Source organism: Sylvia atricapilla, chromosome 11, assembly GCF_009819655.1.
Source record: "Sylvia atricapilla isolate bSylAtr1 chromosome 11, bSylAtr1.pri, whole genome shotgun sequence".
NCBI classification, from domain to species: Eukaryota; Metazoa; Chordata; class Aves; order Passeriformes; family Sylviidae; genus Sylvia; species Sylvia atricapilla.
The window spans coordinates 9,403,467-9,428,877 of NC_089150.1; the positions used below are offsets into that span (position 1 = coordinate 9,403,467).

Sequence of the window (25,411 nt, forward strand, 5' to 3'; positions counted from 1 at the left end):
CTGCCTCATACAAGGCATAGAGCACAGAGAGTTCCTGTCAATACATACACGCATACAAGAGCAGTACAAGCAGTTTGGCACTCTCAGAGCCAAGGGGGAATGCCCTTTAAGCAGTAGTCAAGCTGGTTATAGGAAAGTGTTAAAAAGCTATTTTACATGTTTGACTGGGAACATTTCCCAGAATGTGGACAGCAACCCTAAGCCACAGCACTCTTCTGTGCTACTCTGTGCATATCTTCCTACGAGCCCCTACAAGGGAGCAGATCATGTTCTTCACTATCAAAGAACATAGTATTTATATTCTAGAAATACTGTACCTTTTAAACTAGCTCCAGAGAGACAGACTACAAGTCAGATCCAGGAAAATAACCCTTAAGTCACAGTATATCGATTGTCTCTAAAAATAGGGAATGAAGTTAACACAGTCAACATTCTGATGAGACAGTACAGAACAGTGCAGCAGTCCACTTCTGCATCAGCAGAACTTCTCCTATGTATGTGTGGACAATGAGAAAGGAATGGAAACACTCCAGTCCATCAGGACAAAACCAATCATCATGAGATCTCCACAGCTCACCATGTGCCTAGTTTCCCTGTTCTTAACCCGTATCCTCCAAGAACTCTTCCCCCTACAAAGACTTGAGATCATCTTGCAATTAAGTGTAGTAAGGAAAGTGTACAATCTAGAATTTGCAGGTAACATGGAATTTTGTTTCCCCAGAAAGCTCAGCTGAAGTTCCTGTTTGTCCCCAACCTGCAACTGCCCTAAAGTTCTGTCAGGTATTGCAGCTTCTGTCAATTCTTAATGTTAAGAGGTGGCTCTCAAGGCTGCCCCATAAAAGCAACTGGTACAGTGTGTATATGGCAGATTGTTTAATAGCCACCATATTTCTGATGGAGACAGCCAAGGCAGCAGGCTTTCCAACTCCCATGATAGGACAAACTGCCCAAAAGAAAGGGGAAGCCACTCTGTGCATGCCTATTGGACACACCCTGTGCAGCAGGCACATGCAACTGCTTGGATAGTGGGAGCCTGTCCCAACCATGTCCTCAAAGACTTAAAATAGGGCCAAAGACAGACATGCCAGTCACTACGATATGGTGAAAGGACTAGAGGCTTCTGACAGCTGATGCAGTACTGGTGATCTCAAGAGACACCCTATGAGGCACCTGCTGGCTCCCAGCAGACAAACTCAGGTCACAGTACCTGCTTCCAGCACTACACCCACCCTAGGCACCATCTTCCCAGCTTACCCACTGGGATCTGGGTACTGATCCTACTGGGCTGTTTTCCTCTGGCCTAGTTCTGAGGGCAGATACTGAGCTAAGAGTCTAAATCAAAAAAACAGTGCATTGCTACTTCACCTCTCTGCATGCACTTAACTGAGCACAGAATCCTGCAGAGAGAACAAACTGCTTGTACTGACAGCTAACTCAAGCACATCTGCTTCCTCAGGAACACTAACATCATTATGAAGCATCAGGGGCTCGGGAAGTCTCTCTAAGCTGCACACCTCAACACTGTTCACAAGCACAAGATGGGGAACATTGGCTACTCTTATCAACTTACACTCTGCACAACCAACAGAGAGGGCAGACCTTCTTTCTTGGCACAGACAGGTGCTGGACAACAGAGGCCTCAGGAAAGCTGCTTGCCTTTACACAGGTTTAAGTTCTTTTACTGTAATATATATTTAAGTATTTATCTGTGTTTTGGAACAGGGAAGGGACATGTGGTGGAGAAGCAGGGAAGACAAAGTTCGAGAAGCAGAGTAATTTCTCTGCATCCAAGAAGCTGGTGGCACAAGTAACAAGCCTGGCAAGTGATCTCCCATTTCAAGCAGAGTTGGCTACCTGCTGGCTTCAAAAAAGCAGACTATTTGTTAATCATATAAAATACAGCAACCATTTAAGATGCAGCAAGGCAAGGCTACAGGGCTGGGGATTATGATCATGAATGATGCCAAAAGCTACACAGCTGTGTTGAAAACTGTGAAAAGGCTGTTAAATGGCAGGAGTAAGCATGTGCTGCTCCTGGAAGGCCTTTTCCCTCCACTACCCCTCCATCATGCTGTTGTGATACATTTGAAAAGGCGGAGAGAGGGGGATTTGCCTAGAGGTAAAGCCACAGAACATTAGGACAGTCTGATCTAGTCTCAAAAATCCCATGTTCCTAGCCTGGCACTGAGTTTCCATCAGCAAGCAGACATTCAGGTCCTTCAACAGAAGTGTATGCCCTTCTACCTTCATAAATTGTAGGGGTGAAAGAAATCCAGCAGAGTTGAGCTGGAAAGCATGAACAGGGATGAAAACAACCAGTTTGCATACTGATCTTTGTATAATGACCCCCCCACCCTCACAGCTCACTCTTCCCCAAATAAAGACACATTGTTCAATGGCATGTTGAAAAGACGTGCTCGTCATTCTTAATAAACAACTAGAGTAAGAATACATAAGAGAAACAGGGTGGTATCTTTATATGATACACAAGTGTATGTTACAAGAATTCCATCAGGCACAGAAGCCTCAAGGTTTAAGGCCTCAATGTTAGGCCAAAAAAGAAGAGTGTGGTAAAGTTTGTACTTTTAACATCTAAAAATGTCACTTAAAGGTCTGAATAGAAATTGTTGGTTTTTTTGTATAAATCATAATTGCAGTTCACTCTCTCCTCTTTCTTCCAAGATAACAGCAAATTAACGTCCAAGCACAAGAAAAGAAGATGCCTGCCTCTCCTCCACTGGCTGAGCAGGTCCATCCATCATTCTGTGCCCTCTAGGCTGCACGTGCTCCAAGGAGACAAAGGCCCCAGCCAACCAGGCCAATCCTGTAGTTCATGTTTTCTACATCATAAAAAAAAAACCCAGAGTCAACCAGCAGCTTTCCACAGCTCCCAGCTCGCAGGGGATATGCAGCCTCCAATGGTTCCAACAGTTTGGTGTATTGGGTAGGATACACAATGGGTAGGTTTTCCTTTAGATTCTTTTAAAGAGAAGAAGCCTAAAAGGGCTTCATAACTACACCAATAAAAAACCAAAAACTTAGGCATCTCCTTTAGTGTAAAAGTCTGTACAATTTCTCTTTGCTTGTCCCTCCCCCATCACCCAGCCCCACCCCAACTGAGCCACGAAGGATGCCTTAGTGCATGGTGCTGGCATTAGCCACGGCAAGAGCTTCCTGAATCTCTCGTATCACCAGGATCCGGGTGAGCATCTGCTCCATCTGCTCTCTGCTGATCGGCTGGATGGAATACCAGATAGGGCTGTTGGGGGCCACCACTGGCTCCGGTGTCAAGTAAAATGTGTCATTCCGGCCTTTCACACTCTGGGGGCTGCATGAGGAAGATCAGAAATAACCAGACTAACAAAATGTCCTGGACGAGACCACCACCATTGTCCTTACCCCAGGCTTCACAAATCCTGACAGTGAACATCTGGCTGATGACACATGAAGGTACAAAGATGCATCTAGGAGCAACATTCTTCCTAAAGTTTAGGGAATGCCAAGGTTAAAAAGCCATGGTGAGGACTACAAGAAAGTTGGTTTTATTCCACGCTGGTAAGCATAACACACATGGCTTTAAGTGTCTTTCAGAATGAAGGATGGGGTATTTTTACATTCAGGCTACTTGCAAGATCCATCTGTGGAGATGAACCATTATATTAAATTCAGAACCATCATAATTTAGAGATGAGTCCTCTGAGGCACTCTCCAATCTCCATAGCAAGACCTTATTTTTGTTCCGAAGCTGGTTTGAATAGGACCCTAATCCTATCTGCAGTAGTGGATGCTTCCAGATGACCAGCAATTCACAAGCAGAAGAACAAGTTCATGTCAACACAGTGAACATCCAAGATTAAGAGCAGCCAGTTCACAAATCAGGATTTGTCTCTTAAATACCCCAAAAATTCAATTTACGTGCCATCAGAGTTAACCCCACTCTCCCACATCAACACTCCTCTCCATTTAAGTAAACTTATGGAAATATAGAAATTGTGCCAGCAATATCACACAGCACTGAAAACTAGGCCAGGCACAGGATGCAGCTCCCCAGCCACAGAAGACAAGCACCATACACACAGACAAGAGCTCTCACCATTTGAAGAGGTAGAAGTCATACAGCTTTATCGGACACCTCAGGGGGTTCTCTGGGTTCTCGGTCTGCTCTGCATACATGTCATCTGTAACTACAAACCAGCCCCCCAGAAGTCTGTCACACACTGTGTAAGCACAGCACACTGAGCAGCTCCACAGAGCCTCAACACTGCAGCACCTTGTCATCTTACAAGAACTGGCAAGAGACATAAGGCTGTTCCAGGGCAGAGGCACCTGGCTATAAATGCTTAAAGCATTATGCAGACCTTGCTTCATCCTAAGGCTACTGAGGATCACAACCCATCCATATTCTTCTTTCCATTTCTCCTCTACCAGTGCACAAAATGAGGGAAATCTCTCTACTGAGACTGCAATGCCTCAGTTGCATCCTGTGCTTTTAAGAGGATAGATTGTACTTACATAGGAATTCTGTACGAGTTCACATGAATCAAGGTAAGAGAAGCCCTCCCAAAGAATTTTCTCCATCTCTTCATAAGCACTTACACCCAATAGTCTCTTTGCCCATTAAAAAAAAAAAACCACAAAAAAACAAAAACAAAAACAAAAGTAACAAAAAAATTATCTTTAGTTCTTGATGAGTCCCACATGCCTCACGTAAGCCATGTCCCCAGAGTTATGACTAGAAGGTACTATCCTCTCTTGCACAGAATGTATGGATAACACATACTGTCAGCTACAGGTAACTGGCAGAGCCTTGGATTCCCTACCTGCAAACATCTCCAGGTTCATCCACTTCTTCAAACCCAAGTAAGTATAATATTCCCAAAGAAACCTCCTAGACACTACCTTTCTGTCCTGTCTGGTGCATGCCTGGAGCCTTCATATAGCGGATACTCGTGCTTTTATCCTTGGGATTAGAAGGGTTCTTCTTGGTCTGCCTCAGCACCTTGGAGAATGCCAGCTTCATGTGCTGGTCTACTGTTTTCAACAGGAAGTATCTGAGGAGCAAGAACAGAACACAGGACATTCAGAGGCAAGCAAGGGACAGAGTCACAACAGCAAGGTAGTTATCTTTAATCATCATGAGCAGGTTGAAGCTCAAAGCAACCACTGGGCTAAGGACTGTTCCAGCAGCAAAGCATACAAAAGTCACAGGTTCAGTCTGCCTCTGCTAGCTCACTTTGTCTGATGAAGCTACAAGTGGGCTCTGTGTGCAATCATTTGAAAGCCATGATTTTGCCCTACATAGTGCAGCAGTTTTACACCAATCCTGTTAAGGTACCTGAAGTTCTTTTATTGCCCAAGATTCCCTAAGACCTGAGTACTTACTTCGTATTAAAAAACATCAGTGTAGTGAGCAAGGTGGAAGGGGAGTGAGCTCCAAGCTGCTTACACTCCCACAGCATCTCTTCTGTTACATGACTGGAGAGGATGTAACCTGAAATTATCAGAAGTCAGCATCATGCCAGAGGACAGACATTACATGAACACAGGCAGCATTTTACAGTCTGTAAGTACTAAAGAGTATACAAATTTTAACAGCAGGAGGAAGACGAGATTCTCACTAATGTCAAGATTCAGTGCTCTGCAAATAACTTTTTAAATAGCAGGTACAGTTAGGAAATACTTGTACATATCTATCAACCTCTAGTTGTTGAGAGTATGCTTGTGCAACATGCCTACACATCCCAGCCCATAGAGAAAAGAATATGCACTTAAACAGCTTTTAACTATTGGCTTGACTCCAATGCAGATGCTCTTAATCCAATAATAAGTGAGAGCAGGAACACCAGTGTAACAAATCAGTTCTTGGTCCTGTGCACAGCTTCAGTCAGCACACAGTGCCAAGTGATGTACTTGGACACATAAGTAATCCTTTGATTCTCAGGGTTTTTTCCCCCACTTTGTGTAAAAGAAAAATACACAGATAAACAGAAAAACAGACAGCAGTATGAACTCCAGGGCTTGTGGAATGTCAAAGTACTGATCAAACAGCCAGACTGAAAACAAAAAGATTCCAAAACCCACAGTGCTACTTAGCCACCTAGCCTAAATAATATCAGCTACTTTTCCAAACATAAGCAGGAAGTAACTTCTTCACTGATGTCCAAATATATCAAAGGGAATGGAAGCAATGAGAAACCAGGTTTCCATGCTGTGAAAATGCAATTCTTATCTAGTTCTCATACAGTTCTCTGTCAAAACCTGTCTCTTCTGAAACTGCTCCCCCCATCCCTGCTGCCATGATCTCCTAAACATGAGGTTGAGCTGCAACTGATTGCAGCACTGGAGGCTTTAGTCACTCACTGTTTTTTCCTTTGACACTCAGTTGGTCCTGCAGACAGTATCCATCTGGCTACATGGCACTATGACAGTGCTGTATTATCTCCAAAAGAAACAATACATATTAGAGGCAGGATGTATTACCACTTCAGATGAGGAAACCTGATTCAAATCAAGGATCAGCTGGCTGCCAAGTAAGTCAATTCCATGACACTACAAAGTCCCCACAATTGTGCCTTCTGACTGGTGACAAGTGACAGACAAATAATGCTCAGTGACAGTCAGGATTTGAGCCTGACAACTGCAGTAACCTCAACATTCACTGCAAACACATTTTTCTCCCTAACCAGCATTAGCTAGTCTAGGGATGTTACATACTTCCAAAGGCTTGCTATTCAGACTACACTGATACTGTAAGTTCAGTTTAAACATTCCAACCTCTGGAAAGTTTTAAAGTTCTTAAACTATAGCCCTTACCAAGAGGTGAAACACGGGGCTGTATGTCCTTAAGAACTTCATGCAGCCATTCAGTGAACCGAATATAGTAGAGATCTGAGAAGATGTCATCGACTCGGCCATTTTCAAAGAGATACTGTAAGAGATTCACAACACAGGCCAGTACAGTGGGAGCAAGTGTGTTCCTTAGACCAGACCTCATCTTAAGGGCCCACATCTTCAATTGAGCATTTTATGGCATAGCACTGAAGAGTAATGCAGTTTACTTGAAGAATGAGAACTCTTGCACCAAGGCAAATACTGAATACGTAATCTTCATTACTATCATGGGAATGCCAAGATAGAAAAATGAAAAAAAAAATCTTACAAAGAAAAGCTGATTGAATTTCACCTTTTATTTCAGGTGTACTCACCTCAAGTTATTTCACATGACTACTGGACACTACTTTTTCAGGTTAACAACAAGGATACTCAATTTCCCTGTCCAAGTTTAGCTCTATTCCTGCAGATCTTACAGAAAGCTCATACTTCCCATAGCATGTAAAGCTAAGTTCTTGCCTGTTAAAGCTTCAACTAGATTTAAGTCTTGACACTGACAACTCCTTCAAACATCACCCAACCCTTCTCCCCCACCAAAATAAGCTAAATGGATTTATTATTTTCACTGTGATACTGAACTAAGTTATTCACAAACTTAACCCATAGACAAAAGCACTGCTTGCCTAAGAAAGCCAAGTCATCTGATGTTTTCAAGGTTTGTTAAGCAAAGAGATCCTTTCCATATAAAATTGTTGGGAAGCTTAATAGAAGTCACAGCCTCTATTATTATAACCAAGAGTCCCCCTACACATGGTGACAACACGGACAGTTCTGCAGCACATAGAGCTGTCCCATCCTACCTTCTGAATACACAGGAAGATGTAGTAGAGCACATCTGGATCATAGGGTTCACCATCACCATTCCGAGCTTCTCGTGTCATTAAGCACAGACCATAATTCAGCTCAGCCACAGCTGAAGAGATGAGATCTTCCTGGAACCTCAGCAGCTGACGCCCTGGAAAAACAAAACAAAGCTGTATTAAGTCATAAAGCCATATTATTTCCTAACATTTCAGGAAAGATTTCCCACATATCCATTTAATCTGGCAGGTCCAGCATCACCTCATTCTCCCAGTACAGTAAAGCAAGTTGAAGTAAATCCAGATCTTAGGCTGTCAGAAATACTAGAAGATAAAAAAGGCGAGAGTTTGATATGAAGATCCTCTGCCCTATCAAATGCATGACTATTGCCTTCTTTTATCATGCCCCCAGTGAAATGCTGCCCTGCAGCAACAGGAAAACAGCAGCTCCATAACTTTTCTACCACCTTAGCCAGACAGTTTGTACACGCACCACAGTCATACAGTGCCCTTTTCTATTGCTATCAGCCCAGGTACTCAACGGGGCTCAGCACAAAGCTAATACATGTCCTATGGCACTGGGAATAAACAATAATTAGTACTGCAGAGTAAATTAAAATTTAAATTTAGGAACAACCACTGATTAAACAAAAGAGTTTTCCAAAGCAGTAAACACCTAACATCTTAATCATTCCTAATCCTACTTGAAAGGAAACCAAGGCCATCTTGTCACACCACTTACTTCCAATAGGTGCTAGTCTATTTTGGGCTTCTTTTTCCAGCTCTGCATTCTTGGTCTGTGCCCAACTTTTCCACACTTCAAGACCTTCTTCTGGCTTCAGAGAGTTTGGAAGTAGAAGTTCAGGTGAAGTCTGCGGCTGTGGCTGTGGTTCAACTTCAGCAACCTGAACAGTTTGAGCCTATGAAATAAAATACTTCAGGTTACACATACACTTCAACATGCAGCAGCTGGACAAAAAACTAAGAATCCCGCAATACCTGTAGCCCCAGGATACCAACCTTCTGTAACACTCCCAACAAGAAATTAATCCAAGGAATGCAACTTTTGCTGCCCAACCTGAACTGCTGCTCACAAAAGAATATTCTACACTCCAAAAACTCTTTCAGTTTGAATAGACAGATCTATCTTCAGCTCACTTGTCACTCAGTCACCACTAAAGTCCATCTCACTACAAGAGCAGGCCACAGAGACCACCAGCCCCTGAACAGAAAGGTGCCACCAGCTTTACTCACCACTGCTGCTCCACACCTAGACTGCCCTGAGGAAGGTCCTGGGTACAATCACATGCCATACACCACTGGCATCCCTCCCTATCCAGACTCTCTTCTTTTAACAGTACATAACAGGCACACACAGAATGAATACCTTCTGTTCTTATCATCAATGATGAATAAGATTAATTCACTTGTAAAAGGTATAAAGCAGTAAGACTAGAACACTGTATCAAAACATCAATTCAGTTTCAATGCAACATTCTCAAAATACCAAATACTACTAATAGGGACTAGCTACTATTGTGTGAAGAGTGACTGCCTGATTTATTACAGACCTAAGGCATCTCCAGACTCTTTGGAAATTTACTTTGCAGCAGGACTGTAGGTCACCAAGAATTTCAATCTCAAACTGAAACTTATTTGTCAGGCAACCAATAGCACCAATCTAAAACCTGCAGCAAGCCCTTTAGCTGCACTCACTCTGCATTCTTCACTACAGGTTTTCAATTCCATGCCACAGAGTCTCAGAGCTACCTCAATTAACAGCTTTACAGACCTTAGTCAAACTCTCACTGGCACCCTGAATGTTACAGAAATAGCAGTTCTTATATCAAAACAGTCTTGCTTTTTCCTTCCTAAGAGCTACTCCAAAAAGTAGCTCTTCCTTTGATACTGCTAAGTGCCAATATTAGTGGAAGTTGCTCTGACAGTACTAGAAACCATAGCAATGTGAAATTGGCACAGAGACTTTTAGTACTTGTACCTTACTTATTATAAAAAACTGACAGCTTAAGAGACAAAGTATGCAAGAGTCTCAGACTGGAGCCTTCCAACTGCCTCTGGTTGGGTTTTTTATTCTCTGCAGAAGCTCTTGTTAGCTTTTTGCTTATCAGCCCCTGCAGCTGCGGCATGTAGCACAGCTGCAGAGAGACTGACTGAAAAGGCCCAGCTTTAATCAAGGCAGATGGTGACTAAGTTGTGAAGCAAAGCCTCTCTCTGCCTTAACAAGGCCAAGGCTGAGCTGACACCTTGTTTTTGTAGGAGTCAGGACTAAGCCTCTGCTCTCCTCCAGAGTGCTGCCACATTACCCTTCAGAGAGCTGAAAGCTTTCCAGAGTCGGCTCCCTCCATCAGCCCAATCCAAGGGACAGCCTTCTGCCCCGACCTCACAGACACCTTCTCCACTGTGAAGGCTGGATATAGACTGATGTAAACCTGCTGAACTTGCAGATGCTTCTTAACAAACTTGTATTTTTCACAAATAGTGCAAAATTGCTGCAACTTGCCCAGATTTCCTAGAAGCACAATGCTAGAGGACAGCACAGGGCAAGCAGGCAAATTCCTTCTCAGTTTCATGCTTTTGACAGGGTCAACTCCCAAAAGTGAGTTGTTCACCTTTAGTAGCTTTATTGCCTCTCTAGAGAGAGAGTACATCCCTCCTGGAATTTCCTGTGCATTTAGGGTATTTTATTTTAAATACTTTATGTACCCTAAAGTACACCTGATCCAGGAAGTTTGCTCACAACTAGTCAGATTTTGATACTTTATCCAGGCAGTGGATCTGCTGTGGACTCCATGTGCAACATAACACAAAGTAAGTGATAATGACTAGTACATATTAGCACACCTTATTTGGCTGCAATTATTCCTGCCTGTCCACTGGTACCCCTGGAACAGCTCAGGAAAATACCGCAGATCTCAGAATACCTGCTATTGAGAGTCTGGCAATCAGTATGTATCTATTAATTTTTAACACTAAGATCAAGACTGTACTTTCTTTCAGGAAGTTTTGAATCCTATAACTATGTACTGACATTATCACATGAAAAGTCTTACACCCATCAGGAGTCAAGTGCCCTGTGTCACATTCAGGCTTCTGGGACAGATGCATCTCCGCTTCCCAGACACCAGCTGTCTGTTGGCATGCTCCCTCTCCACACCATTTGTAAGTTGTTAATCACAAACTGAGACCAAGAGGCAGTTTTAACTTACTGAGCAAGTGACTTGTAGCTGCTGCTGCTGCCCCTGCTCTTGGGGTGTGGGCTGCTGCTGTTGCTGCTGTGGGTCCCATATGTGCACTGTCTGTGCTGTATTCTGGTATGTCCCTGCCACAGCTTGCACTGCCACTGGAATGTGGATGTTGCCATTCATAAACTGTGCTGGAAAGATCGAATTAGCAAGAGTCTGCACCACTTCCTCATGAGAGTTCTTCACTACTGAAGTACTTCCCACCATTTTATCCTTGTCATCTTCCAGCTTCACTGTGGCCAGTGTTGTGGGCGAGCCACTGACATGGACGGCATTGTAGGCCTCCTGAGGGATGGCAATGTGGGTTATGTTTTGCTGCTGAAGGTCACCACGTGGTTGAGCAGAGTAAACAGGGATGGTCCACGTCTCTCCAGTGGGGCTAGTAATGGTCCCAGTGGCACTGTACAGATGGGCACTGTCCACTGTTAACAAGTCTGGCCTTAAAGAGACATAACTTTGCTGCTGGCCCTGAGGAATGGCCAGCACTGTGGCAACTGGCTGCCCTGAAATAGCATACGATACAGTAATAGGCATATCCACTTTACGTTTCTTCACTGGCTGAAGGACACTCGCAGAGCTGATCCGCCTCTCTCCCTCTCGTGGGGAGCCTTGTTGAGAAGGTGGGGGTGACAATGCCCCGACTGTCTGGATCTGGATCTGCTGGCCACCTGTAATGGCCTGTCCTGCCACAAGCTGGGCCTGGATCTGCTGGTGTTGTATGTGCTCCTCCTGTAGCTCTGCAGCCTGGATCTGCTGGGCAGTCTGCACATGTTGCACTTGGATCTGGGCTGCCTGCAGCTGTGAGGGGCTGGGGCTCTGAAGAGACTGACTCTGTATTGTCTGGGATGGCTGCTGCTGCCCCTGGCCTTGGATCTGCACTTGGACCTGTATTGGCTGCTCCGAAGCCTGATGGACAGAGAGCTGTGGAGAGAGCTGCTGGGCGGAGACCTGCTGCGGTGACTGCTGGACCTGGACCTGAACCTGCAATGACACCAAGCCACCAGTTAGAGATCAGCAAACGTCGGTGATTCAGCAGACATGGTCTGTCATTTCAGATCTATGCTCCAGGTCTTTTATGCTCACTTTTGATTCCATGTGTTACTCCATTAATAAAGATTTCCGAAAAATGAAATCAAGTTATTCTAGAAGTGCCTGGTTGATAACAGTGATACAGAAGATGTGTTTGCTCAGCATTGCACATGACTTGTGGCACAAAGAGAACAGCACATGAACTACATCTCCACCCTCAATGCTCTGTGAGCTCAAGCCAACAGATTCCATCCTTGGAATCCAAGAGTCTTCAAAGCTATTTGCATTGCTAAAATGTTACTTTAGCACAGGTCTTGCAATACCGAGACTTTAAGGTCATTCACATTATAATCACAGGAGCTTGCCTCATTCTTACCACGCTCTAAAGATTGTTTTACTGCTGCCTACCCCAGTCCCAAGATGGCCACAGGATCACTTGCTGGTGACAGGCAATAAGAAATATGGGTAAATCAAAACCAGCACTTGGCTCTTTCCTCATAAAGTACAGGAATACTACTTTGAAACCTATCATAAATAGTAATGCTGCTCAAGCAGGTGTCAACACAAAATGCAGCAAGTTCAGCCTGATTCTTTGTCATGAATTAATGGCCTATGCTGCAGCATGTTTTGTGAACTCTAGAAGAATATCTCTAGCAATGATAATTAAGATCTACCTTTTGTTCATTATTTACTTATTCCATTTAATACCATTTATTGTCCAAACAACTCAGTTGTATTTTCTAGCGCATGCACTTAGACAATGCTGTATAACACAAAATCTGTTGACTTTATTCTAAACCATTTCCTTTTACTTTAGTGAGAAAAATAAAATCACACTATCTCACATTAATGCTCATTTGTCCAAGGTCTGCCACAACACCTAGCAGCAGTCAAAAGTAGCCCCCAGCACAAAGTTCAGGTCTCAACAGCTTCACACCCCTTTTCCAGATACTTCTCCACTTTTCCTTTTGTGGCTTTTAACACAGACAACTTGCTACATTTGCCTTTTCCTAGAAGCGATAGCCCAGGTACTCATGACCATCTGTTTCTCCAGGCTTCATTAAAACTTTATCTTAAGGGAAGGAATTAATTACTCAACACCTCTTTCTGGAGCCAACACAGACTTATTTAGTTGCAAGATTACATGTCTTCCTACTCACAGTTCTCTCACCTTTTTCTACCTCACTTCCTGGAGCCAGGCAGACTAATGCAGCATTTGCACAGAGACAGCACACTAGCCAGCCTGACAACACCAGGAAGGACTACAATGCAGGCCTGCTGTGCACAAAATCTCACTTCCCAGCATCACTGTTAAGAACTCTTGAAAAATGTTAAAGGACATATCTACAGCAAATTAAGGGTTGCTAAGGAAAAAACTCAGGTAGCAAAATGCCCCACTGGCAGGCCAGATTTATAAGTCACCTCCTGTTAAGAATTAATTTATTTCCAGGAAGAATAGGGTATAGTTCCTTCTGGGAACTCTGTGCAGTGTACTGTAATCCAGATGACATGGTGACTTTATAGTCATATCCTGCAAGGCAACAAGAAGCATGTGACCTTATGCCAGCATGACAGTTTAAAAAGCTGCATCAATGAGTGATTTGATCAGGCTGTCAATTGAACAAGATGAACTCACCTATGGAATGTTTCCCCAGTTCTAATTGATACCGTTCTGCCCTGGAGTGTGAGTACTGCCTTGGGCAAACAGGCCCAAACATGGATCCCAGGTAAGGGTTTAGTTTAAGAAAGCCAGTTGCAATCACTCCTAAGGCAAGAATTCTCCAAAATATTTCACTCTAAAAATCACTAATATGGTCCTTATTATTAATTTAAGTCCTTGTTCAAAAGATTATCTGTAAGGCAAAGGCCAAAGACTGAACAAATTACATGTTTTATTGCACTGATATTTTCAGTTTCACACAAGAAACATCTGCTTTATCTGCCAGGATTCAAAATTATGTTAAGAGGTAAATGTGTCATTTTTCCAGTACTCCTGTAGTGTTTTCAGAATTTGCACAGGTTGACTGAGAGCACCTTAAAAGCATCCCCACCTTCTTTCCATGCTAAATTTTCATTACAGTTCCTGTGAGTGCTGTAAAGTATATAAAGAAAAGACTTTTTTTTTGCTAGCAGTAAGAATTCAAAGTCTCCTCCTGTGCTGAAACAATTTTATCACATAAGCACAATTAGAAAGGTAACGGAATTGGTTTAAGACAGAGGCACGGTCAGCAAGAGGCACAGACTAAGAACAAATAGCATAAGACAGCATTTGCTTCCTTTTACTCCTGTAAGCAGACTGTTTCAGTTTGAGGGGACCTCCACTGATCACCTAGTACAACTGCCTGATCACTTCAGGGCTGACCATAAGCTATGGCATGTCATTCACAGCACTGCCTAACAGCCCCTTAAGTAATGACAGCCTTGGGGCATCAGCCACCCCTCAGAAGCCTGTTCCAGTGTTTGACCACGACCTCTAAAATCCACTCTAAACCTCCCCTGGTGCAGCTTTGAACCCCTTCAGAGCCCAAGCCTACAGTGTTGGAAAGTCAGCAGCAACTTTCACTACCTTTAACAGGCAGCAGTCATGTTCTGAGGCTCTTTGAAATGCCCCCAGGACTAAATCCTAACTCCTACAACAGAGATGTCTTACTACTGCTTTAGAGTCCACTCTGTTATTGTTAACACCCCAAGAATGAGTCCAGACCCAAACAATACAAAGTCAAATTCGAGAATCACTTGAAGCTCTCCATGCTCCAAACTACAGGCACCATGCTTCTGACCAGAGAGTGGTCCTATTTAAAAGGATACTGGAGCTCTACTCTACCTACCACACATTATGCATCCCCTGTGTCCCTCTTTCCAAGTAGGTTGTATCCAGGACTGCTACAAGCATTCATTTCATATTTACAGGCTTTAACCTGGTCTGAGACCAGAGGCTTCTCATATTAACCTCACTGTCCTTTTTTCCCCCTCAGATAGCAAGTTAGACAAAGAAGTACACTCAGCACCAGCAAATGACTTTGTTAAAGACTCTGTACAAAGGAGAATGTTTTAAATTTACAGGCCACAACCAACAGGGAGGACGTTAAATCTTCATTTTATGCTGAAGATTAAAGCAAAAACATGTTATGCTGGCAATTCCTGGGTTACTGGTGCAAGAAAGGAACATGCCAAGTTACCAGTACTGAAATATTACTTATTGCCAAAGGTCTGGATCCAACAGCATGAAAGAATCACCTCCCAGCAGGCTACCATGACACGGAGAAAAGCCTTTCATCAAAAAGTAGCTGGAAGCTAGATCAAGTACTAGCTGCCTAGAAAATCAAAAGCATCAGCTATCAACCCTGTATCATAACAAGAAGGCAGAACTAAATTCCCTTAAAGGACATCTGTCACATCAAGCCCAAAAACATATTCTGTCCTGAACTGAGCACATGTGGAGAGCAAATAAGTAATCCCACAACCATGAGAACATCTGAAGCCTAGTTGCCGAAACTTTTTTCCTAATGGTTGGTAGACAAACTTTCAAGCAGGAGTCATAATATGTCTGCCCTGAGTGGATTCTCTGCCCAAAAAGGAATCAGACTCAGTTTTTTCAGAACTGCAGTTCTGAAACAACTGAGATTTTCTTTGCTTGTTAATTCTTTTATTTGCAGACCGACTGGATTATCAAATATTTCCTAAAACCTAACTCTAAATGAGCACACATAGCAACTCTTTCCTGAACGGATTTTTTGACATGTAGCTTGTCCTAGAGCACCTCACAGGCTCTTAAATGCATCTTTCCACAAAGAGGTCTTGGTTTTTGAAATTGTATTTAAACCAGCAAGCAGTAAACACCAAGAGCAGATCTCCAGAGCAAGACTGGACACATACTAACATGCCCACACTACGCCTTCCAGAAGACTATTTCAAATTTAGTTCTAGTCCTGCCCACCAGCCAAGTTTGACATCACCAAAACGTAAGACTGCATCTTACAGCTTAGTTTCATCTGGAGGGAACTCCAAATGACAGGCTCCACACCTACAAGAGGTAGGTAGGGGCAGGTGGACAACTTGCTGCAGGAAGTATGCTCCAAATGCCCTCAGAAGTAATGCAGGTACATCTCAAACTTCCTACACGAAGTCAAATTACTTGGGCAAAAAGTTAGCACAAGCATGAGAAGAGTAATCTCAGGGGGTTTAGCCCAATTTAAGGACAGAAGATTTAAAATACAGTTCCCTCAACAACAGTCCTAAGCTAAAGCAAGTCCAGCATTAGAAACTAACACTACAACAAAGAGTTCCTTTGAAAGTTACACCAGAAAGTGTATATGCAAGTACAAAAAAGATATGAAAAGCGTAAGTGAACAGTAAGTGAAAACACTGATCAGTGAAGTAGCAGGAAATGTCAGAACTTGTTATTTAACTACTTTACAGGAAGTCCTTTGCTATCTAAGTAAACAAGATCTACGGGAAGGGTACAAGCCAGATTTTCAGAACAACTGCCAGACCAGCTCTCACTCCAGGTTTTTCCTCTGCTCATTCATCAACATCAGAGAGAGAATTCCATCAGCTAAATTAGGCTTTGGGTGTGTTTAAACAGTTACAATATCAAGATTATGCTGTCAAGCTGTACACTGGGGAGGGATTTAAGTCTAAGACAGTTAAAACACATGAACCACAGAAAAACAGCTCACCTCTCCAACAGAAGCCAACTTCCATATACAAGTAGATGCTGCCTCTAAGAAAGCACTCTTGACTATAATCACTCTTTGAAGTGTCCCGTTCAGCCCTAGCAAATGCTAATTAATACCTGCTGCTACAGTAAAACCGTACTGGCATGTTTTCCAAACGTAAGCAAATAGGAACTCTACCTCCAAGCTAAATTTCAAAATCAGTACAGAGGCAAGAGGAAGGTACATCCATCAGAAGCAAAGGAAAGATGCATTTTGTGCAGAGCTAGAGAGAAGACTATTTTCTAAGCTATTTAAGGGCATCTTTCCCTGCCTTGTGTCATTAACAATGTCTAGCCTCCTATAAAGGTCTGAAGTCACAGAATAGACTGAACAGTAAACACATGAGGAACTGAGCAATTGGAAAGGCACAAGTATTAACTGAAAGGCGCTTTTCACAGGCATTTAACCATTCCCCATACAGTTCCACGATCTTGCTGAACATATAGCAACTTCATCTCAAACCCTGCCCAAGAAAATCTTGCCATCTAAACATCAGACTGTTCATAAAAAGCTGAAACTGAGGATATTCTCAAAACACACCATAAGCAAAGATATTTTCTGTCCTCTGATATTCTTTCACTTAACACTTCTTGTGTAAGAGACACAAGAGGTTCACTGACCTCTGCAAAACAACCATATTTGGGAAGCAATCCAGCACTAAACACCGCCCTGGCATCATCAGTTCAATGGCCTCAATGCACAGGAGCAACAAGCAACAATCTCACCAAAAGCAGAACTGGTAAAATTCTTACTTGACTGGAGCAAAACACAGACCTCCCCAACCAATCCCTGATGCACAATAAGGTAAGACAACTTGACGCACTAAACTCCTTCTTAAGGTCACTTAGGGCACCCCTGTGATATGGGTGTGGAAGGAGCTCCAGGACACTTGAACTGTAGCAATGACCAGTATACAGAACCCAACAGTTGCATCCACTCATCCTGTAAAATAAACATTTGGTAAGACTTTCTTGAACCTTTCAGGCAAGAAAACCTTAAAGTGACAACTTCACAGAGAAAATTTATTTTGCCAGAATAAATAAAAGCAGCAAGCAGTCACACTCTATCTTTAGTTGTTCACAGCAAGTAAAATCTAGGATGAAACCTGAGCACTGTCTGTCTCTATGATAGTAAGATCATCATTACCACTTGCAACTGTGAGGTCATCTGACTGATCATACTGTTAGTCACCTTCAGCAGCACTGTCACACTCCCAGACATAAGCATAGTCATTCAAAGGGTCTTCCACTGATTTGCAATTGGATTAGCAAGAACTAAACAGATTACCAAGCCAAGTACCAGGATGACAAGTTTAATCAAAAGCTAAGAGGCTTCGGCAGATGACCAAAATTCATCGTAATACAACACAAGCAGTATTTCAGCACAGGGAGCCAGCTGGACCGAGTGCACCGCAATGGTGGAATGCTGTCACTATCCAGAGTCACAACAAAATCCAGCTTTATCCAGAAGATGTGCTCTGCCACTGCTGCCACAGTGACAGTGCAGAGATAAGTGAACACTAAATCATGGGTTTAACATAAATTATGTCTCAAAAAGAAATCCTGAAAGACAGAAAAACACTCTTGCAAAGGGGTAAACTGTTCTCCGCCCTATTCTTGCAGAAAAACCAGCTGCTCAAATACACCAGAGTTCAGCTGCACTGCTGATACACAAAAGCTGCAGCCATATCTAGTACCAAATGTACCACCTAAAGTGAGCAGCAAGGGTAGGCAATACAAATAGTAATGATGATCTGTACAGATGGGAAAGCAGGTATCTAAAAGCAGAGGTATATCAAAAGCAAGGAGAACAGAGTAGGTAACATTCTTTAGGAAAGTTGTTGAAATCTTCATTTTCGTGAGCAGCTTTTCATATTCAGGGTGCAGGTCATTCAGTTCAAAAATCAGGAACCAGTCTCCAGCAGCAACTATGTTTATTTACAAGAAGGCCAGGTTATTTTTCTCTGGAGCATATGATATATGACCTCCCTCTCTATCTCTGTCACTAAAAGACTTGTAAGGGTCAAGCCTGAACATTGGGTAGTTCTGAAAGGAGACAACAAGAGGAAAAAAATGAGGGGAGGGGGAAGAAAAAGATTCCTTTTGACTTTTACAACTGCTTTGGGGGCTTTACACATCTTCAAGGCTGAGGCACTAAAAAGCCAACCCTCTTAGCTATTCTACTAAAAAACAAAACTTCTTCCAGAAAACATACTAGCTGGCAAAACCAAGCCCACTTTATCAGTTTTAATAACCTCATGCAGAGATCCAAGTCATGCCTGAAAGACTTCAGGTTTTTGTTCTTCAAAAGCCTTTCAACACAAGTTACTGTAGGCCAACAGGTTACAGAAGTCCCAGTTAAGCATTCATTTACTCAATAGAGAGTAACTGGAGACGAGTTACCAGTGAAGGAGGTAAGTTTGTCTTTGCTGTAGGATAAAAACATGCAAGTGAGCTGCTGGCACAAGCCTGCTGCACTGCAGCAAGTACACAGTACCTTAATTCCAGTCATTTGTGACTACGTACTGTCACTTATAAAAAAAAAAAAAAAAAAAAAAAAAAAAAAAAAAAAAAAAAAAAAAAAAACAACACACCACAACCTCACAGGTTTACATTCTGCTAGAGAAATAAGAAAGATTCATATCTCAAGTGTATCACAATTACAGCTATAGCAAGAGTTCGGCTGTTAGGAGACATACCTACATACCTTAGTCTCCTAACAGAGAGAAACCTTAGTAAATGCCCTGCCACCTATGAACTCTACAAATCACAAAATATATCTGTGGACAAAATCAGCTTCCTAAGTCATAAAACTGGGTTTTTTTTTTCCTGATACTGGATTTGCTTACTTAAAACCTAGTAAATTATCTAATGTAATATCTACTTTAAAAAAAAAAAAAGACAACAAAAAAAGACAAGTCTTTCCACTCAGCAAACAGCTAATCTACCTTGATGCATATGCATTCTTTAGAATTTCATTCCCAAAATGTACCTTCCCCTGGTTCATATCCTGAAGTTGATTCTCTTGCATTTCTCCCTTACTTAAAAGCCCGTTCAAGAACGACACCTTTTAGAACATTCAAGGAAAACTATTTAAAGATTATTGATTTTATTAAGAAAAAAAAAATCCTTAATGCAACCTCCATCTCACAACCACCCTGAACAATCAGAGTCAGAAGGGGCTGGTATTTATAACAGCTTCAGAGCACAAGGCTTCTGGAGTTGTGTACATGCCAGAACTGTTTCTCCAATAGGTGACACCACTCCATTGCTATGTACGCGGCTCCTCCTACAGCAGGGCTCGAGGGAGGCACAGGCAAGAGAGAAAATTTACTACCAAATGCCTTAAATAAAAGGGAAATATTGCAGTTCTATATAAAGTTAATTGACCCTGCCTCTGAAGTACTTGTCTGAGGCTTAAGGTTAGACAGCAGCTCTGAACACTACTCCATCAGCTAGCAATTCACATATACACTCAGAGATGATTTTGGATGCTTACCTGGACTTGCTGTGGTTGCTGAACCTGTATCTGCTGCTCTGGCTGAGTTTGTTGCTGGATACTGGTTGTCACAGGACAAGCAAGTTCAAGCAAAGACCCAGCCACCTCTGTGCTGTCCGTGTAAATGCAGTTGCCACCCTGCTGATACACCATTGTGGTGGTGGCTGTCTGCTGAAACTCCTGGAGAGCTTCTGGCCCCTTGGAAGCAAGGGAGTCTAGAAACTCCTTCATCCTGTGCTGGGGGATCGTTCGTGCCTTCACACGGATGTATTCTTCAAAGGAAATGGTGTTCTCCAGAGAATTATTCATATTGCAAGGTCTTCGGGGTTCCTTAAGGAAAGAGAAAGTAAAAGTCTTAACTACAGCACTCCCTTGATGCAAGGATATTCTTAACCCCAGTAACTAATCTCTCATACCAAGTACTGTATGAAAACTGGCAAACATGCACAGCCAGATGCCCCAGATGCTTTAGTTTTATGAGGCATCTTGTACTACTACAGATTTCTCAGATTAACCCTTGGCAGCTCAGGGGAGTCTGAACAATACCCAGGTGTGACTCCTCCTCCTCCCAGAGCTCACTGCCATGTAAACTCTCCTAGCTCTGTACTTCACCCAGACCAGGCAAGTCCTGTACCAGACAAATCCAGTGGTACATTCCATTTGTTTGCAGCATGCACTGTTAGCAAGAGAGGCTCAGAAATCAATACCTGTGGCCCTGCTTTGCAGCCACAGAGGTGGGAAACTGAGCACTGTGTTCTATCAGGCCGTGCAGTTCTATTCTAGGCAGCTAATGGGAAGCACAACAGAAGAGCAACAGATGCAGCATTCAGCTCATTGCTATTAGGACTAGGACAGTCTCATCGATTTGAACATAGCAAGCAAAAGGAGAACGCTGGAATCGAGATATTTCCCCAAAGTGGGAACTACACACACAGAGAAGCAGAGCTCTGGAAATGACAAAGGCAACTGCAGCATCAGTTCTTGATCTCCTTTTAATATAGGAAGAGGTTAACATGAAACATGCCATGTGTGAAGACAAAAGAAAGACAGAAAAAGAAGTTAAGACGATCAGGGCGGAAATGAAAGCAAAGATAAAACCACCACCACCAAAGATGACTCCACCTGAGAATATTAGATAGCCCTAGGGTAAACTCTGACAGCATTCTTCTCTTATTGACTTATCTTGTTTAAACCCACAAATTGTTTTTGCAGTGAGTATACTGGTTGTTTCTAAAGCACTAATTAGCCTTGATAGAGCATAAGTACATTTGAGCTGTAACATCACCAGATACTGAGACAGTTGTGAAAAGATGTAAACACAAGATCAGTACTAGAAGAGGTGATTCAGCACTACTAGACCAAGCTGCACAACGGAGGAAAAACAGACATCACTATGTACACTTTGACTGCAGGACTAAAGAGAACAGGTACAAAACCAGAGCTTTATGTATCCTTTCAGCACGATTTAATAAAGTAGAACTGAGACAGGGCTATGGTTGAATGTAAGACTGCAAAAGCCTGCCTGTGTGAAAACGAGAGCTAACTCTAGGCTTTCACTGGCACTCAATCACACTGCACAAGCCCAGTGCCAGTTATTGTCAAAACCTGGGGGAGCTGAACCAAATGCTAACTCCTCTTCACTGTTGTGTGACAGCAGTCCAAACACAGAGTTTTTGTTTACATGGAGGTTCATGGCTAGTGCATTGGACCAGGCTCACAGGAGAAAAAAAAAAAACTAATATCAAAGGTAAGGGGAACACACATGAGGCAACTTATGCTCTATCTATGATTTCTGAAGTCTTTAAGACACATTTGTTGCTGTATCAGATTTCTACAGAAGATATTCTTAAAATATGCAGTGTGTTTAGTAAAAAACCACCAGATAATGGTGTTCACCTAGCAAATCCAACAACTCTGCAAATATCAGCATACAGAAGCTCCTGTAGAGCCCACATCTGAACAGAAAAAAACATTTTTCAGAGACACCAATCTGACATTTTCAAGCCAGTTCTGGGTGATAAAAGCAGTAAGACTACTCACTTCTCCAGGAGCTACCCAAGAGCACTCTATACTCTATAACACACATTACTAACCCCTTCCCAGGTGACCCTATGGCCAGATGAAACCAAGGGAGAACAATGATGTTAATGCATCCATGGGGACTCAGGAATCAGACAAGGCCTACAGCAGGCACACTGAAATGTGTTTTGCATCTAACTGCATGATGCTCCATTATACACTGAGGTTGGAAAACAGATTTTGATCAATTAACTTGTCCCAATATTCTACTTTCAAGTATTTGACTTCAATACTACAATGAGGCTTTCAGAAGAGCATCATAATTTTCCATGTTCACCCTGAGGTGCACTAGCAGACACAGCTTTGAGAGGGAAGACTTCTGAAGGATAAGCCTCAAGGATGCCATAGTGGGATCCCAGACATGAATACCACAGATGTACTTCAGCAGCAGGACCCCAGACCTAAGTGCCACAGATGCTCTTTGACAGCCAGCTGCTGCTGAATTGGATGGGCTCACCTCTCCCAGGTGCTCCCTTCCTGCTCCTGCATTGGCTTTTATAATGTTGTAACAACTCAGGGAATAGCTATCCATCTTCTGTTAATCTTGTCAAAGGAGAGAGCAGGAAGGTCAGCAGGGCTGCTGTTTCCAATGGGAGTTGTTAGCCCTCATTCCTACTTTTGAAATTCCAACCCTTCAACAAACTACATCATTCTCCTGCATAAGAAACTAGAAGCCACAAGAAACCCAGAAGCATAAGCAGCAGAGGTCCACCACCAAACCACCACCCACCTCTTCTGACCACCAGGAAGCAGAACAAAGCAAACACTAACTTCTTAAACACAAATCCTTGACCCTGCTCAGTTGGTCCATTACAATGAGTTCTTGTTAGCATCAAAATCAAGAGCCTACTAGGCCAGTCTTCCCCTACTAGTAAATCTTTCTCTCACAAGCTGTTAGAAGAAATTTCTTTCCCTTCTTCTACCATGGAAAGAAAACTTTCCTTTATATTTTCTTGAAGTTACTATACTAAGAGCCACTAAACTGAACCCCTGCAGTATTCCAAATGTCAGGCACGGACCAGAGCACCACCATGCCTCAAGGCATCTGATTCTGCCCCAGAGGAGCAGCAAGATCTTCCCTGGGTTTTCTCTACAGATGCAGTTACAGGCCCTGTAGGTAACAGTGTCTCCCAGAGTCGTTCATATCAGTTTTAAGGTTGCTTAGGATTGTTCAACTAGAAGTACTGAACCAGCCAAAATTGTATAAGACCACATGCAGCAGTAGAGATACCAGGTCCAGAGAAAGATTCAGAAATGTAATGCTGCACCCCCAGAAGTCTTACTTATTAAAACTAAACCAACCTGCATTTATGGCAGAAAACCCCTGTAAGGCTCTAGGGTGCATTCAACAGGCTTTTGTAGGGCAACATATACAGCTTGCTACTGCAGTCACCACTTTTACTGTCAGTTACTAAAACACAATAATGTGTGCATTCCATTTACCCCACAGACACGCACTGGAAACTGCAAATGCCCGCCCTCGCTGGATCTCAGCAACACATTTTTAATACTGCATTTTAAGATTAAAAAAAGAGCATCCAGGCAGTAAGTTTCTCCAATAAAGGAAGATAACGCCTTTCTGTGCAGCATAACTGCATTTTTTTCAGGAAGTTCAAGAAATTCTTTGAAGATTATGAGCACATACGGTTAGTTGATAAAACTTAGACTGAGGTTACTGAAAACACACACACAACTTGCAGCATGTGGACAATCTGGACTCACCAGTCACCATGTTGCATGTATTTCTGCTGCTCTTGTCCTGAGCTCTTAGACTTGTAACGTTCTGGAGAAGACAGAACAAAGAAGCCCTTTCCATCCCCAGTTCCTCTTTCTTTATTAAGTCATTTTATTTTTAATATGTATTCCATTAAGAAAAAAAAATCAGGAAACAAAGATATGATCATCCACGCAGTTAGAAGCTCCTACTGAGGAATTGCAAGATGCCCAATTTCTAACCATCGTATCCCTCAGGCTGTTGGTACTGAGAACGACTGTGTGATCACATCTGTCACAGGGCGCCGTGCAGTGACAGGCGCGGCACGGTGGGTAACACCGCAGTTACTGGCAGACAGAACTTAGAACAAGGCAGCAGCAGCAGCAGTTACCGTATCCAGAGCCCCCGGGCCCTCTACCCCCGCAAGTGTTCCCGGTGCTGCCCCGAGAGACAGCCCAGAACGCTGCGGACCGCTCGGCCACCCAGCCAAGACGAGGCGAAGCTCCGCATTTAGGCCCTGAGACCGTCGGCTGCAGCTCAGCCTCTGTCCTGCCCGAGCGGGGACAAGGAGCTCATGGGGCTTCCCCCGCCCGCGGGGACCCGGCACTGCCCCAGCCGCTCCCGCCGCCTTTGTTTGTCGGCGGGGCGGCCGGGCCAGGCCCGCAGGCGGCGCCGTGACACCGCCTCCCCCGCCCCCCCAGCAGGAGCCATGTCGGGGGCTCAGCGAGGACGGGGCCGGCGAGGGCCGCGCACAGGCCGCGCCTTCCGGTGTCTCACTGCCCGGCTGGCGGGGGGGCGACGGGGACGCGCCCGGTGCATGGGGGGGGAAGAGCAGGGGGCGCGCCCGCGCGGGCCAGGAAAGCGCGCGCGCGCGCGGCAGGCGGGGCCGCCCCCTCCCCCTCCCCCTCCCCGCCGGGCCCGCGCCGCCCCCGGAACCGCCGCCTCCTCCTCCCGCGCCCGAAGGGAGGCCCCACCCGACCCCACCGCCGCCGCGCACTACCCCGGCCCGCCGGCCCGGCTGCGCCGCGGCGTGACCCGGCCCCGCCTCACCCCGGCCCTGTCGCCGCCGCCGCCTCGGCCCCGAGTCTTTTCCCCTCACAGCTCCCTGGGCGCCATCTTACATTCAACCCCCTGCAGCCAATCACCGCGCTGCCCCAGCCTCGCGAGAGCGCGGCTCCCAAACCCCGCGAGAGCTCAGCTCCTATGCCCGCCCCGCGCCTTAAAGGGGCCTGGCCATGGCGGGGCGCGGGGAGGGTGCGGCCGCTGGGGGGCGCCCTGCGTGGGGGGGCGTGCGGCGGCAGTGACTCACCGAACGCGGTCGGTACGCTTAGGGACAGGGACGGACCCCGGGCAGTCGGGATACCGGGACGGCATCAGCACCGCATGGCCGTAGGGCGACGCCAGCCGAGGGGCTGCACG

General features: G+C 44.2%; 1 protein-coding gene across 4 annotated transcripts; it reads right to left on the bottom strand.

Annotated features, from left to right (window-relative positions):
* Positions 1 to 2,401: 2,401 nt before the first annotated feature.
* QRICH1 (glutamine rich 1) lies at positions 2,402 to 25,132 on the bottom strand. Of its 4 annotated transcripts, none has more exons than XM_066326563.1 (11): positions 25,114 to 25,132; positions 24,001 to 24,061; positions 20,200 to 20,529; positions 10,919 to 11,935; positions 8,434 to 8,611; positions 7,692 to 7,846; positions 6,814 to 6,928; positions 5,383 to 5,491; positions 4,900 to 5,051; positions 4,094 to 4,184; positions 2,402 to 3,328 (listed from the first exon to the last, which is right to left on the bottom strand). In XM_066326563.1, exons 3-11 carry the CDS (start codon positions 20,506 to 20,508, stop codon positions 3,136 to 3,138), a joined length of 2,319 nt encoding a protein of 772 aa, XP_066182660.1. In that variant the 5' UTR covers positions 20,509 to 20,529; positions 24,001 to 24,061; positions 25,114 to 25,132; the 3' UTR covers positions 2,402 to 3,135. The 4 variants fall into 4 exon arrangements, with proteins under 4 accessions (XP_066182660.1, XP_066182658.1, XP_066182661.1 ...); XM_066326561.1 differs by having other exon boundaries at positions 25,043 to 25,122; XM_066326564.1 differs by lacking the exon at positions 24,001 to 24,061 and having other exon boundaries at positions 25,043 to 25,122.
* Between the last annotated feature and the right edge of the window lie 279 nt (positions 25,133 to 25,411).